The sequence below is a fragment of the Fringilla coelebs genome (assembly GCF_963513975.1).
Source record: "Fringilla coelebs genome assembly, chromosome: 13".
Taxonomy (NCBI): domain Eukaryota; kingdom Metazoa; phylum Chordata; class Aves; order Passeriformes; family Fringillidae; genus Fringilla; species Fringilla coelebs.
Window position 1 is genome coordinate 9,809,689 of NC_140039.1, and position 17,242 is coordinate 9,826,930.

A 17,242-nucleotide genomic window follows, 5' to 3' on the forward strand; every position below is an offset into this window, starting at 1 on the left:
ACTGTTTGGAGTCTACTGTCATTAACAGTCACTGTTTCTGTTCAATTAAGCATGCCCAGAAAAAGGTTGTAACTGCATTTTATTGTGGAAATACCTGGTCTCCTACAAATGGTGGGTGAATTGCCATTGGGGCTTTATGCTGCATTTATGATATAATAAAACTATTATGTTTTCAACTTTCATTCAATAATTATTTGTATTTATACACAAGAAACATGCTCCTTTTTTATACAAAAGACATCCCAGACACTCTCTGACTTTTCTAAGTGCTTGTTTTTCCATGACTGTATGATGTGTTTATATGTACAGTCATAAACTATTGACTTAGGATTTCAAGTCCTTCAAGAGGATTTTGATGAGGGTTTTTTAAGTGATCTGTGCTTCCAGGGCTCTTTTACCTATATTTTTTTAAATTAAGAAAAAAGATATTTCAGATTGTAATGAACTATCTTTTGTAGTGGAGTGCAAAATAGACAAAAATTTATTCTAACAAACTAAAGTAAACTAAAGTTCCAGATAAACCTTTTTTTGGAGATTTTAATGCTACCATCAACAGCATCTTTAAGATATTTAAATTATTTGTGTTTCCATTTGTATATGTTTATTGAAAAAAGCTTCCCTTCCTCTCAACTAAGGCTCTAATGCAGGCACCTAATAGCATATATTCATTCTGAATTGTGACAGAATACAAGTATAAGGTTTACACGCTGGTATCCTTTATAATTTGCAATACCTTCTTCACAGGTCAGGTTATTGAAACAATGCTTAATCTGAGCAGGATACTACTCAACCTGGGTAAAAAGAGTGTCAGAATATTATGCTAACAGTGATAACATTCACAGAACAAATATTAATCACCAGAAAATGAAAAACTATATCAATATTTTTTTAAAAACCAAACAAAAACAACACTCGATGTACACTTAGTCATGAATTGCAGAAGGCAAGCGTAATGCCTGACCCCATCAAATACGTAATGAGAACAATGAGAGCAGACATTACTACAACACAGAGAAAGGTCAAAGAAACAATGGTATCAAAACACTTGCAAATCATTTAAGCAAAATCTAGTTTATTGCAGCAATTTAAGTAAAACCATGTAATAAAATACAGGGTTTGTACGTTTTCCTTTAAATGCTTGCTTCCACTTCTTGCTGAAGAGAAATACTAAATTGCCAGCTGATATAAACTTTTGATTATTTTGCTTAATTATCACAAACATGTGTTCACCAACAAAGCCAAAAATACATCAAAATAAAACCTAGCTAGAGTTTTCATTTCAGAAGCTGTTTTTTTAATTAGGAATTCCAGCATTTCTTAGACAAGGCTTTAATTTTTTTTCTCATCCTGCAAACATTTCAGTTTACTTCTAAAAGCGGTGTTAATTCACACACAAATTGCTGGTTTGATATTCCTTTCTGTCCTTTTCCCTCCAATGCCCTGCTCTCAGTTCATCTATTTGTTGCAGCTTCTCAGAATTCCCTCAAAGAGGTACTGAGGACAATTTCTGAGGCTCACTAGTGGCTTTTGTACAAACCACTTGAGAAAAAGCAGTACTTGAGGCAAGCATCAGCAAACAGCATAAGATGGGTAGATTCTAAATTTACTCCAGAAGAGTAAATACGTTCATCACTTCAAAATGAGGGTATGGGATGCTGATTTTTGTTTTGCTGATTGTTTGTTTTAAGATGGAACTTACCTTTTTCAACTGTGCTTCCAACTTACTACACTCTTCTTTCTTTTGTTCTATGGCTATTTCTAAAGACTTAAGTTTGGAGTCTCTTTTCAGCCCTGCTGATGCCAATGAAGATGCATGTTCTTTGAGATCGATTAAACTAGACTGGAAAACGATCAAGAGTAAAAAGTTAATTCCTAGTCACCAGGACACTAACTCATTGCCAGCTTAGCAATCACTTGGATCCTGTTCCCCCTCCCCCAAAAAGAGCTGACTCAAAGATAAGCATTGATAGCAAAAGACACAATTTTGTGCATACAGCTGGAACCACAGGAGCTGGCATGCAGTGAAATACAAACATTCAGAGTACAGACAAGCTCATGTCATATTCTGGAGGTACAAACACACTGAAAACTACTTCTCCAACCGACAAACAAAAACAGGAGCAGCAATAGAATATTGGAGACTAGTGGAAGCTTAGGTAAAGGACAAAGATATTATAATGCACAACTATGTAAAAATTGAAGCAATGTTTTATGTACGAATGCAGAGTGTGAAGAATGCTTAAGAATACAGCAGTTCTGAAGCTGAACAGTGAAGTGGCAGAATTTCAGTACTTGACATGATTCAAGAGTAATCCTAATGTACTTTCTTTCATCATAATGACATAGATAGAAGAGCAGAGTTTTTAAGAAAGGACTGACCTCTTTTTCTGTCAGTTCAGCTTGTAAAGCATTAACTTTCTCCTTCAGGTCCTTGTTTTCTTTTTTATAAGATTCAATTTCTTCAAGTCTTTCTCTGTCATCTCGATCCCTTTGCTCCTTCAGACGCTCTATTATTCTTTCCTAACAAGGGAAAGAATTACAAAACAGAAAAGTTGGAAATAATTTTAAGAAAAGACAGCATTAAATTTGTTTGCATTATGCAGCATTTATGAAAAAAAAAGCTGCAGAAGCAGAGGGTGATTGAGTTAATGGCATTAAAGTCAATGCAGGATTTCTCTAGATTTCAAAATCATAAGATCAACTTTTTCAATATTTGATAAGAGTAGCACAGTACGGGAACTTCATTTAAGAGCTATACTGATACAAGCATGCTTAGTTTTGTGATAGATGTGGAAAGATATTCACTTCAATAATGTATTTCCTGCATTCAATAAGTGATTGAAATCTTGAAAAAAAGGTCAAAACAATCCATGAATAGTTTCCTCTGAGGTATGACCAGTTTACTCAGCCTCAATTTTCTTATTACTCTACAATGCTTGCAATAAGATGTCAAAGTTCCAGATCTAATCAGCCACTTGATAACTATCAGCAACTTACAGTTTACATGTATCATATTTTGAGATGTCAAAAAAACAGTTATCCAAGACACAGAAAAAGTACCCTGATACAAATTAAGAAACCCAAAGGAAGATTTTTCTCTGTGTAAATACCAGTAACCCTACAGACATTTAAACTCAGCCATGTTTCTGCATATTTTTCTGATCTCCAATAACTATTTCAAGGTTTGCTGACAATCACCAGTCATTGATTGGGTGATTAATTCAAAGGGTGAAATGGAAAAAGCAGACACACTAATATGGTTTTGTTAAGCTCTGATTATGTTCTACAAAATCACATTTCATCAATACTTGAAGGATGCAAATACCAATCAGAGAGAAATACTTAGGGTACAATGAAATAACCACTAGAACTGCATTCCAATTTGGAGCAGGTCTTGAAGCAGATTATCAGGAGAACTACTGGTATCATTGAGTGGTGGCAGTCAGGTGGGCATAGAAGTAACACAATTTAGGTCCTGCACTTGGGTCAGGGCAATCCCAGACTGGGCAGAGAACAGACAGAGCAGCCCAGAGGAGGAGGATTTGGCTGTGTACAGTGACAAAAAGCTCAACATGACTCAGCCATGAGCACTCAGAACCCAGAGCACTACCTGTGCCTCCTGGGTTGCATCCAAACAGTGTGGCCAGCAGGTCAGGGGAGGTGACTCTGCACCTCTGTCCTGCCCTGCTAACACTCAGCTGGAGAAGAACTGCTCCAGCTCTGGGGCCCCCACACAAGGACACAGATGTGCTGTAGAGGCTCCTGAGGAGGGCCAGGAAGATCTGAGGGCTGAAACAACCTGGTCTAATGGAAGGTGTCCCTGCCCACAGCAAGGGGTTGGAACTAGGTAATGATTTTTAACATCCTTCCAATCTAAACTTATGACACTAAACAACTTCAGGTTTATTCCTAATAACAAACAATGTAAATTCTTAATACTTTGAATATTAATATTAAGATGCCAGCCTCCATAAAGTAGAATTATTTAATAATCATAAAAATTCAGATTGCACCTGGTTATATTCAGAATTAATTTTTTAACAATTTCTTCTTGAAGATTTATTTACCCAAATGATTTTTTCATCTACAAAAAATTAAACATAACACTATTTCATCTTTTTAATGAACAGTATATTTTTTCTCAGTCAATCACAATAGAAGACTAATTTATCTGTCAGCTGCGTAAGGCTAAATGTCAAAAACGTGTTAAAAGGCCCTAATAAACCATGTTTTGCTTGATTAACAGCTAACTTGCAGAAATCCCAACAATGTGTTCTTGTTTCAGTCTTGTTTGCATTGGGCAGCTTTCCTTATGCACTAATCTGGGACCTCACAGGTCTAATCTACTTGCACTTTATCACAGAAGCAGGAACTGAATTGCCCCAGCATATAGCTCCATTATCAGACATACTCCATTGCTTATCTACTGTATGCTGCTACAGTAGGACCAACTTTATAAATATCAGCTTCATGAAAGCAACCTCTTGAGCTGCTTTGGGCCAGTCCAAGAGCTGAGATATTCTTTGAAAAGTTTCTTGTTATAACATCAAGGCAGCTGATAGCACTTTTGCACAGTCTGATTTTCAAACCTTTTTTTTCTTTTTTAATTGCAATGTAATCCTTATTATTGTTGTTACAAATTTTCAGTGCTTAGGAGAGGCTCTGAAATTAGGGATAAATAGTTGAATGAATATGTTTTGCAGCTTAGCTCCAAAATGAACTCAATGGAAGTTGATTTGTTTCTGATTCCTGACAAGAGGACAAATCACAACAGCAATATCAGAAAAATTATAAGATTAAAAGCAGGAAAATTTGACATTGTTTTATTATATCTACATTAATTTCTCATTTAGTTTTCCCAAGATACCTAATCACTAAACAGAAAAGAAAATCAAGAGACAGATACTTGGAAAAATCTATTTGCATAAAAAATAAGGAGACACGTTTTCTAATTCAGAGCCAAAATCTTAATCTGTGTATTTCCAAGAAAACTGCAGGAAAACATTTGAGTTTTGGACTTTTAAAAACAGCTTTATGATACATTAATGTCATATGATCATGTTTTAATTTGTTTTTTTCTTCCTATAGATGCTAACAAAAACAATTCAATCAGATTTCAGTAAATTGTGGTTAGCTAAACTTGTATGAATACATTTTATTTCTATTTTTAAAGAGCTTCCCGTGACAGTCCTGAAGTATTTTATTCATTATTTTTTAATTAAAATTCTAAAAACTATTGAATGGACAAAGAATTAATATAATGCAAAAAAACAGCCTAATCTCAGAGTATAAACACAAAATTATATAGTTGAAAAGTAGGTCTGATACAATTTCTGGAAAGAAAAAGCACGCAAACGAAATGGAGACCAGGTATTCTTAAATGAAAGCATCATCCTTTCTTGACAGCATTACATACTGAATTGATAAAAGCACTTATACTGATGCACTAGTTAATAAACAACTCACTAAGGATTCCTGTTTTGTCCCACTTGGACAAACCTCTATTCCATATTTCTACCAGTATTCCCCATGGAAATATTAAATAACTATTGATAAAGTCTGTAGGTCTGAAGAATGCTGCTGCATAAGAAAGTTTTTGAGAGCAGTCAGGAGGAATTGGGAAGCTGGACACAGAAAGGAACGAGGCACATGTGTAAACAGACACTGTCAAAGTATTTAGCTGCCAGAAGACAGAAGAAAGCCAGGTGTAATTGTCCATTTGGAATTTCTAGAGGATGGCAACTGGCTTCTTTCTTTCTCATTTGAGAAATCACCCTTGACTTTGAAAAATCTGCCCTTCAAGGGACTTACAATGGAAAAGAAATTGAGGGTGATTTCCCTGTACAACAATCAAAATCTACAGAGAGACACATTTACCTTGAAAACTCTCTCCTCATTGTGGCTCATGCTCTCAGATCAAGCACCCTGTTTCTCAAAAACTAATCTGAATCCTAACTCAGCAGTGGTGCTTGCCTCCTACTCCTTTGCAAGTCTCCATTGTGACAGTCACTCTGCTTCCCAAAGGACTGTTTTAAAAAACCCTCAGCTGCCTCTGTGGGCATTTTGGGAAAGTGACTAATCCAGAAAAGATAGTTTACAAGGACAGAAAACAGATTAAAAAGTACTTTCTGCCATTTTTTTATTAACATGCCGGGAAATTGATGAACACTCTGTCCAGATTAGCAGTGAAACGTTACAGAAATGTATAATTTTTCTGTATAAATAAATGCTTATCCACATGAATAAGTACCAATAATAACTTTTTTCACTGTTGTTGACCAAGCATATGCAAGAAAATCAATTAAACACGCAAGAAATAAAAAATTAACCTGTATGTGTCAGTGCCAACACCACAGCAGCATTTTCAAATCATATGCAGTAATAAATACCTTCATAGGATTACACACTGCAGAAAGGCACATATTACTTTACTGTTCACATTTAAGTAGTGTATTTTAAAATCTGTGAGCTGAAAAACGTGGGTATTTGTACTAATTTTTTGGCATACAAATTCACTTGCATTACCTCGTATTCACAGTGAACTGAACGAAGAAACCTGACCTCACTGAAACTGGTAGGAATGTTGCCACTAATTTAAACAGTCCAGATTTATCCCTTCTCCTAGGCATTTCCAAATTAAAGGCATAGAGTTTGTAAAGGAAAAAAAAGGAATTCTCAATACTTTTTTTTATCAAACAGTTTCCCTTAAAATGAAGTGTAGGATGCCAATAGAGCTCAAGATAATAGTTGGTACAGCCAAGTGTGTCATGGTTTGACCCGGAAGTGAGGTTTTTTTTGGAAAGTTATGGTCAAACCAATCAGTGGCCAGATGTGAAATTGGCATTTGGTGTGGCCACTGAGGATTTGGGTACGCCTCCGAGAACACACTCAGTGGGTTAAAAAGCAGAGGATTTAGAGAAGACCTTCCTCTTTGGAGTCCGGCCGGTGAGTTGCTCGGACCTCTCCCCTGCCCAGCTGCGTCTGGGTGGGGGAGGGGAGGCCATGCGGCCTGAGGAGGAAGGCCGGAGCCCCGGCAAGGTGCAGGGGTGGAGGAGTCCTGGGATGGTTTGGGCAGCCCCCCTGGGAGAGAGGATGATAGAGACTGTGCAGGCTGGAAATTTGTTATCTTGTGCCGGGAGCACAGCCAGGAGGAGAAAGTGGGGGGGGCAAGGTGCCCAGCCGCCAGCAGACTGGGCCGAGCTTGTAACCTTTTTGAACCTTTGGAAGCTTTAAAAACACTGATCCTCCCCAGCTGAGGAGTGAGAGGGGAAAGAGGATGGGAAAGAAGAAGAAGTTTGATTAGGTGAAGGAATGCTTGCAGATGAGAGTGCCCTAGGTGGAGGAGATGAGTGGAGTGGCTTTGGCTGGACTTTTCTCTTACACAGCCACGGGCGAAACCAAGTTCTTCTGATAATACAGAGACTGCTCCTTGGGGGAGGCGGTTGGCTAGAAGCCAGGAGTGACAAGGCCGCGAAGAGAAGCGGAGAGAACAGAGACTGAGGGGGAGGGTGTGGTGGAGCCCTCTGCCTCCAGCGAAGAATCTCTGTTCCTGAGAACCCCAGGCCCCAGGGGAAATAATATGGGGGGGACAGGTGTCCCAAATGGTGAGAGGCGGCCACTTCTTGGAACTAGGCAAAGCATTCTTAAAAGGACCTAAGGAGCAGTTTGGATCCATGGACAGTGGTGAGAGCGCTGGACATGGAAGGAAGAATGGTCACCGCTACAGATTTTCTTCGGGCGGCTGCAGTGTGTGACGTGGAAGCACTGGGGACTTTGCAGTGTTTCCCTGGGGAGGCCCATGGGTTGAGAGGAAGACTCCTCTCTCCTGATGAACTGGGGAGAGTGTGTGTGAAGGAGGGTATTGGATTGAGAATTGATGTGTTAGAGGGGATTTGTTTGTTGGAGAGGTGGGGGGAGGAGAAGTGTTTTTGAAGATGTTCTATTGTGGATTGTTGTGTGTAGTTTTTTTCCTTTTCCCTTTTGTGTCTATGTAGATTAATAAAATGTTGGTTTTTTTTTCCCTCCATTCCCAAGTTGGAGCCTGTTTTGTTCTGTTCCTGGGTCACATCTCACGGTAACCATTTTAGGAATCCACCTTTCATGGGGGCGCTGGCACTGTGCCAGGGTCAACCCATGACAAAGTGTTAAACAGGATCATCAAGATCACAAAGACAGAAAAATGCCCAAAATTCTACCTTCTAAAGTCAGGTGTCCAATGCCTTTCAGTTCTTTCAGGGAATAACCACTGACCTCACTGACTAAGGCAAAATCTTCCCATGTCCTGGGCCATTTTCTCCATAAGCATTCAAAGGACATCACTCCTTCCCCTCCATGTTGTGTGCCAGTTCATCCCCTGACAGTCATTCCTGCTCATCCTACCAGAACAGGGCCACCTGCTTCCCTGACAAGGCCACTAGCCTCTGGGAGAGCTCAGGCCAACTTAGAAGCATATTTTCTGCACACACATCACCCACAAGAGCAGCACAAAGGTTTTCAAGAGAAAACATTACCTTTTCTGATAGGGCTTCCTCTAAGGTTGCCAGTGCTGTGTCTGTATTACTGGAATCTGTCTGCAGTGACTTCACTCTGTCTTTTAGATTAGTTAGTTGTTTGTCCTTGTCCCTAAGTTGCTCCTGTAGATTTTCAATCTGTAAATAAAAACATTACAATAATCATCAACCTTTTCATAATGTTCCAATGCTGAGTGCATACACATCACACATATGATACACACGCCTCATTATACTGCCAGGTGTGTAACTGCTACATCATCAACAGTTTTAAACTTCAGTCTTTTCGATTTTGTTTTCTTTTGCTGAAGCAGTATAATTTTCCAATAAAATAAAGGAAAAATCTCACTGCAGTCAGGTGTTTTATTATTTAAATAGTTTCTGATATTAATCACTCTAGTTTAAGGTACTGCGTTATCTCAGTAATTCAAAGTATGTCTGGAATTACCCCTTTAGATTATTCCTGTTCAAAAAGGACAAAAAACCGGTGAGGCAAACCAATTTGATTGAGCCTTAAAATGAGGAAGACAAAAGATTATAACCTGCCTATCAAAAAACCTCTTCTTCCATGATGCCTTGCCATAAGGAAAACTAAGCTGGGCAGAGATCAGGATGTTTATTCTTAAAAAGGCCAAACCCACAAACAACCAAAAAAAAAAATTCAAGGGACACCACTTCCATGCACTTTCTTCACCTCCACAAATATTTCAAGTATGTCACTCTATTTTGGATATTTTAACTTCTTTAAATAAAACTGGTTCCTCATCTAGAAAGTATTTGAACATATTGCTCAAGTACCTATAAGCACACTGTCATGATTTATAGCGGCTAATTCAGGAGGAGTTAAATCACAAAGGTTTTGTACAAGAAGCTGTCCACAGAGCAATGTGGACTTTGGAAGCAAATGTGAATAAAGCACTCAGCTTCTGATTGTGATGGCAGTCCCCTTCGGTGGCTGTAAGGCACTGTGACCTCTGGGCAGAAGGCAGGGGGGTTGTGTTGCATCACATGTGTAAAATTTCATTAATTGTCTGTTGGAAGAATCCCCCACCCTCCATCCTGCACCCTCATTATGCACCAACTGGCACAAACCCAAGATTTGTTACTTAAGGCTTCACACAAATAAATAGTAACAAGAAAATTAACTGGTCTGTTATTTTAGTATGCCATTTCAGATAATATAAGAAAATATGCCAAAATCCATGATGTATCATTTGTTCAAAACTGGTTTTAAATATGTTGTCAACAATAGACAAATTATTACTGTCAACAGATATTCAAACTCCTACTTTCATCAGTGTTTTTTTTCAGTTTGGATCACATTCTCTTGCTACTGAAATGAATTCAGTATTCCTGTTCATTTTATAATGTCATGATTTGTTTTTTCACATAGCCAGTATCTTTCCATTTAAAGCAACTCAGATTTTAAGAGAAGCAGAAGCTTTTACAGTTACTTTAAAGACTTCTTCTCAAACCTGAAGTTGAATTGAACTCATGTGCAGCTCTGCAGAAGTCAACAGTTACGTCAATAAAAATTTGATCTCCATATGCAAGAACATACCACCATAGTCAAATACACTTTAATTTGGGGCACACCTTGGTAAAAATTCTCCTCCTACTACATTATACAAGTGTGGGAGAAAAAATCCCAAAGTTTTGACATCATATACATCCACAATTAACAAGTCATAAAATCCACAGTACAGCTGCGTGCGCTGCATAAAGTGTGTTTCTGAAAAAAATAAATTTTAAAAGAATTTAAATAAAAATTAAAACAAAATTTGAAAGTAAACTTGGAGGAGCACAATTCAATTAGAAATTCTTTACAGTATGTCAAATACAAGTCTTGTACCTTTTTTTCTTTTTCCTTTTTTTTTTTAATATATACATCACTTGGTATATCAGATTACTGCTATGAGCCAAAGATTCCACTTGCTGTGTAAACTATAAAATACTAAGGAATATATAGAAAGGTCTTTTTGGGAAGACCTGACATAGAATAGCTTACTCTTGTGAATGACCTCTTGCAATATTTTTCTTCGTGTGTATATTTTATACAGATACAGAAACATGATACACGTGTTAATGAGTTAAGAACTTTTTATTTTATGGCATGTGTATTAGTCACATCTAAAATTACATTAACTGGCATTCAGAGGACTGCACACTATGTTTCTTTCTTTACTTCATCCAAGTATTAATGATTCCAGCAACTGCCTCATGACACCCTGTGGAATACTTAAGCAATTGCACATTTCAGCTTCACCAAAACAAATTCTCAAGTAAAAGGGAAATAAAACAGGAGAGTGAATATTGATTACATGTTCTTTGAAACAAAGTTAAGATCTGCTCCTTTACTATCATCAGCTTGACCTACCAATTCTAGGCACCCTAAATTAAAGTACTTATTTCCTATGCACAGTGCTTATCTGAATTCCACAGCATTTACACGATTTCCTTCCTCTTAAAACTAATTGAAAATATGAGCCAACCCTTAACCAAGAAAACATGTTCTAAAATTATTCAGCATTTACAAAATTCTTTCCTCAGAGGTAAAAGAGAACAGGCAGCAAATTAAAAACATCCCCATTGAATCACAACTGCTTTAAAATAAGTCACTCAATACATACTCCATAGATAAAATAGGAGGAAAGGATCTAATTATTCTTCTATTTGTGCTATATAAACCTGAAGGAAATACTTTAATGGGAACAGGACCACACTGGGCTATGCTAAAGTAGAATCAGTACCACAGAGTATTTGTTCCTTGGGATGGGCACAGGATTAGCCAAGACCTACTGATGCAGACAAGACTATGACCACTTAATCACAGAGTTCTCTCAACAAGATTGCAGGAGACAAAGAGATTGAGAGGTCTCACATGCTAAAATCTTGGAACACAAGATATGGTTTAGTTCTTCCTGAGATTTTTAAATCCAGAAACAACAAACCCTCTGGTAACCTCTGTCATTCTCCAACACACAAATGTATTTGGGTACAAGCATTTATGCAAGAGTACAATTCTATTATTGAATAATGACTGTTGAGCATGCCTGAATTCAGTTTGTGTCAAGACCATCTTAATCCTCGAGTTCTTATTTTTTCTGATAGGAAGTTAGTTACCGTGAAGTTTTGTGAACATCTATTTCTTACCTGCTGTTCCCTGTGCCAGGATGAAAAGAAAGTAATCTATTCTTTCTGCATTTCAGAAAGTGTGTATATTCCCAAGGCTTAACCCAGACTTTATTCCTTCTTTTAAAACAATACCCTTACAGATAAATGTCTTTCCTATGAGGCATCCTGTCAATAAACCTCAAGTGCTAATCTTGTCACCTTTTGGCAACAGTCTCAGGAATGCTTATTAAATGCTCAAGGGATTAAATTAAATCTCACCCCCAGACAGGCTTTAAAAGTCTCCAGTAACCCAAGTTCTCAAAAGAAAACTCCTTTCATTGTCAAAATTAAGGTACTGTACTATGGAACTTGCAAGAAAATTATATAATCAAAAAAATGTTCCATGCTGTAACAATTTGCCTTCAGAGATATGCATCAAAGGAGAAGAGAATTTAAGAACCTGGAAAAGAGTCATTATCTAAGACTTCTTGTTCCTACCTCATGAAACCATAAAGCCATATAGTTAAACTTAGCAGCAAGTATTTCACTCTCTTCTCTGTATTTGAGTTTTAAATAGCTCAGACAATAAGTATTTTGCAACAATGGGGTTTTTTTACTCCAAAAGTGCATTTTGCTCTAGTCTAAATTTCTATAGGCAGAAGTCTTCAAGATTTGTTTCATATTGAAGCACAGACTATGTCAATTCCAGTGAAGTAGATTAATAACATGTTTAGTTTTATATAAATTTAAAATTGAAACCTAGGAGAGAAAACAGAACTTTTGTATGTATCATTTGCATTAATTACAATAAAAATCTTTGTATTTTAAGAAATTAAATCCTACTAAACAATTTTGCAAGTACTGTTACAATCTACTTTAAACAAGAAAATGGGATTTAATAAGCAGCATTCGTCCAACATGAGCATTATCTATGACTACTTTAAAACTTAGTACTCATTTTCAGACTTTAGCTTCTGCCTTATAGACATAGATAGCAAAAGACAAAAGTAATGTATCTATTAATCAAAACAGAAAAAAAACAGGCATAGTTCAAACATAAAACTAAATGGCTACTTACACATAATTTCTTTTTATTAGTAAGACTCATGGTAAATGTTCTGGCTCATATGGTCCTTTTCAGAAACCTCTCAGGATATCCCAGAACATGAAACCAGCTTTGGTACTGACTCAGCAAAATAGATGTCTACAGACATCCCAACATCTCCTTCTGGTGTCTGTGAATGTGTGCACGCTTAACTTGTAATGAAACAACCAGAAAAAATGAAATTACTTTACCATGACTGTAAAAATATTACTATCTGAGTAGTAATAGTAGACTTAATACAGTGGTACAGTTTTTGGAGAGTGCTATTGATTTTTAGCAATTTTTTTTTTTTACCAAATGGTGTACAGTTATTAAATACCATATCAGGCAAAATATTTGAAAATTAACGGGCTCTACAGCAGGTATTTAGAGTTTAAGCCTATGGAGTGAGAGGGGAAATTTTCCTTAGAGTCATGATACTCCCTGAATGCAATTCTTAGTTTAAGTAAAATTTCCAGTAATAAAATGAGCCCATTGAAGGAGAAATTCTGCTTCAACAGTTTGACATTGCAGATTGCCTTCAGACTTGAAAGAGACTGCCCCAAAAGTGCTTTCTCAGGCAGTGCCCATAACTTTTCCTTTTTCTTCCCTGTAAGTAGGTAGATGGACAAGCCTTAACTAGGAATACTCTTTCAAAAGCAAAGTATCACATACTTTTAGATTCCAAAAATTGAAATAAATGTTAAGTTAAAAAATTGTCCCATAATACAAAACTCCTAAAAATATTCTAAAATAGGGGGTTGCTGCTTGCAGCTGAATATGTTCAATTAAGTGTAAGATTTGTACTAATCTTTTGCTTGACTGATGTAACTGGAAAAAAACTCGTTAATCTTAATCTTATAATGACATGATAAAACACTCTTGGATTCCATAAGCAGATCCAATATCCACTAAAGTGCTTGATTATGTCTCAAAAGAATACCACTTCTTCCTGATAGCTGCCTATTGAGTAATATGTTCTCAATTTAAAATATTTCCAGAGTGCCTTCCTATTACTACCTTGCAAATTTATATCTTCCAAATTGAAGCAATACAGCAGCATTTTACTTCCTTCAGATTACAATAGTAATCATGGTTCAATAGTACTTTTTAGCTTTATATTCTTGTGTTATTTTGCGCCCCACAAGGCTTTCTCCAACACCAGAGGTTCTAGATGGCCCAAAGCATATGGCCAGCTCAATCCTACTGGATTACCAAATCAGAGACAGTAAAGGTATTTTTAAAGCTGTCCATAAATACTACATAGCCCTTTAGGTGATGTAAAAGAACACCTCCAACTATGGATGTGCTGTGTGCCCATGGAGAAAGCAGTCTCCAGCTCAGTAGGTCTGCAAGGTTTCCACAAGTGATTGATGCATCTGAAGACTTTGTGCCCCAAACTGCGTTCAGGAGGACAGCTCAAAGTGCCCCAGCACAGCTGCAAAGGGACTGCTGTCCCAAAGGAGCTGCTGGAGCAGCCACTGCTCTCACAGCAGCCTGATGACAAGGGAACAGAGCAGTGCCATGAGCTGGTGATCGCCCCACTGCCACCTTCCAACCTAATCCCAGCAGGAAGAAAATAATCCTTCCCAATCTTGCTCTACTTGACAAGCTTAAAAAACAAAAATATACATAAGACCAGAATAGGAAACCAGAACAAAAAAAAGGTAATCAGAGCATTTTTCCTGATGTACGTTTGCACTGCTTCCCCCCAGAGTTACAGCAATTCAACACAACACATTTTCTACTTCTTTAAACTCAGATTTTTGCTGTTAAGATCACACAGCTGATCAGATTAATACTGGAGTTTGAAAACTTAATTTTATGGCTGATAATTATTTTTATATCTATATTCTATAGATGTAAGACTATTATATTCTATATATTTATTTACATTATCAACCACAGATCATTTTCCTTTTTCCTTTGTCTGAAGTTGCTGATTTTTACATGCAATTTGCCTTTAAAGAAGTACCAAGTGCTTTTGACCAGAAGGATGTTAGTTTACACAGTGTTCAGGCAAAATAAGGCTTAAAATTCTAACTGGTGTCTAATTGAACATTAAAGCTGTAGTAGAAACCAAACACAAAGAAAATACAAGGCAAAAAAAAGCAAGTTTACCCAGATGCTGATATGTGGAGATAGGAATTTTCACAGAATTAGTTGAAGAAAATAGAACAAGCAAAAAGAAGGGAAAGGTATAAACTGATGAAGTATGATGAAGTAATTAATACTGACAGAACCACAGCTGTGGGTTCAGCCACCTGAACAGCACTAAGAGTTGCTGTTATATAAAAGCAAAAAAGAGTTGCTATATTGTGTCTTACTAAAAATGTCACATTTTCTTACAACAAATCTCTGTCCTAAGGGGTAAGCAGTGGAGGAATAGAGGAATATTTTAAGATCTAGAAGACATTCCTGCTGTAAAGATTTTAGTCCCATTTGTTCATTCTGACTATCCATTCATTTGACAGTCTACCCAAGACATCCACCACTGTATAGTCATAGAGCTGCAAATGCAAAAAAAAAAAATAATTACGAAGACATGAAATTTACATTGATATCAAGCTTCTGAACAGCTGTTACACAGTAATTAAACTTTCCCAGAGTATGCTAAGGAAAGTAAGTCAGTCTGTGGTAGAATTCAAAGATCAACTCACATAATGTGCAACTATTTCCCACATCATTATTTGTTCTGTATGATTCAGTTTGTTAAATGCATCACAGGATTAGAGAAATCTCAGGGAAAACAGCACAGTACAGAAGCATAAAGTATTATTACAGTATATTAAAAAATCCAATAGGATTTGAACTTTACCTAAATAGAAAATACATATACCCAATAATTTCAGAGAGAGGGGAAAAACATATAAAAAGAAGGAAAAGAATCTATGAACTGTTGGTCAGTAGGGAAAAATGCATGTCATTTACTGGGATATGCAGTAATATTCTTTGGTCAGTACCTATTATATGTGACTTTTTAAAAATTGTCTTTATTCCATAATCAGAAACATCAATCTACTGTCTCATGTACACATAGAAACTGAGAGCATCCTATTGCATCAATAAATAGAAGCAAATGCAACTAAAATTGGAGCTCAAAAGTGATAACTATCTTTTCCTATTCTTCTTCCAAAACAAGCATGTATGTTTGTTTTATTGTGCAGTCACTGAAGGAAATAATTCATCCACTTTTACTTACTGTAAGATTCCAGATCCTTCCATAATACAGGATTCGAAGTACAGGTACAGGAAGGATTCAGAGGAATCAACAAGGATTAAGAAAAGAGGTGTGCAATGAGTTTTCATACAGAGAGCAGAAGAAAACTCCCCCAGGGCTGCTTAGGGAAGAGCTCTGCCCTCAAGTCAGCTGACACTTTTACAGGGCTATAAAAGCAGGTCAGTGGGCAAACCAGCCAAGAGAGGAGAAGGCTGTCACACAGAAAGGAGCTCCTGGATTCAAAGCTTGGCTTCTGTTGCCAGACTCAAGCTGAGAAAGAGCTGGAACTTAACGCTAAAATTAACCTTCCCCAGGAAGCTAGCCAAAAGAAGCCTGGGCTGATAATATCCACTTGTGTATCTGGAAATACTCAGTCTCTGTCTCCTTCTCCTCAGGGGCTAATAAATTCTCTGAACAAAACAGCTTGACTCTTGGACTCTTCTAAGCAGGACTCACAATCTTGTGAGACATCCATTGAAAAGCTTTTCCTCTCATTATATGTATTTACTGTGATGTAATTTAGAATGCAATAGGTATTTTCCAGATAGTAAATACAGAAATACAAAATAAACTAACACATAATTCCATTTATGACAAGGGATGCAGACATTCATTCTTAAGCTAATGCTTCTAATAAAGTCTGTCTGTATATATGAGGGCCAGATTTTCAAGCTGGGTTGGTCGGGTACCTACACCTCACAATATTTTATGAGTTACAAGCTGATTACTGAATTTTTTTTGAAGTCTAGCCCAATTTGCACACTGAGAGCACCTGACTACTAGTCAAAGTTAACCATGAAAAATACTACCCTTCTGCTGCTTGGAAACATCTGGGGATATTCTACTCATGGCCCATTTTGTACTATTTGGTGTATATCCCTATAAAATAGGCTACATTAGCTTACACAAAAATTTTTAGACAACTTTGCATGAAAAACTGCATATGCCAGTGAGAGAAGTACATCTGCTTTACTACACTGTAACATAAATTCACATGGAGGAAAAAAAAAATGCTTTGGCATTCTTATATTTTTAATACAGATCATTGAAGTTGAATGTGATTTTTAGTGTGTATCTTGTCATTCCTACTATGTCTGTATCAATTGGGAAGACTTGGGGGCCTCTGTCCAGATTGAAAAGTTACAGCACATATTATATAAAAGTTCACAGATGGTGAGAAGAGAGAGGCAGCTGACAAGTTGTACAGACAAGTGTTGGGCAACAGGGAGCACTGAAAAGGAAAGCCACAAAAGAAATAAAGATAGGCACCTCAAGAGGCTGTAGAAAGAGAGCAGAAGCCAGTTCGACAGTAGC

General features: G+C 37.0%; 1 protein-coding gene across 1 annotated transcript in view; it reads right to left on the reverse strand.

The window, feature by feature from the left end:
• Positions 1 to 17,242, reverse strand: part of ERC2 (ELKS/RAB6-interacting/CAST family member 2) — a 402,854-nt gene that overhangs the window by 253,671 nt on the left and 131,941 nt on the right. The window contains exons 8-10 of the mRNA XM_084214527.1: positions 8,511 to 8,648; positions 2,380 to 2,520; positions 1,700 to 1,840 (exon numbers count right to left, since the gene is read on the reverse strand). Coding sequence (XP_084070653.1) covers positions 1,700 to 1,840; positions 2,380 to 2,520; positions 8,511 to 8,648 — 420 coding nt within the window. The remainder of the gene's footprint in view (positions 1 to 1,699; positions 1,841 to 2,379; positions 2,521 to 8,510; positions 8,649 to 17,242) is intronic.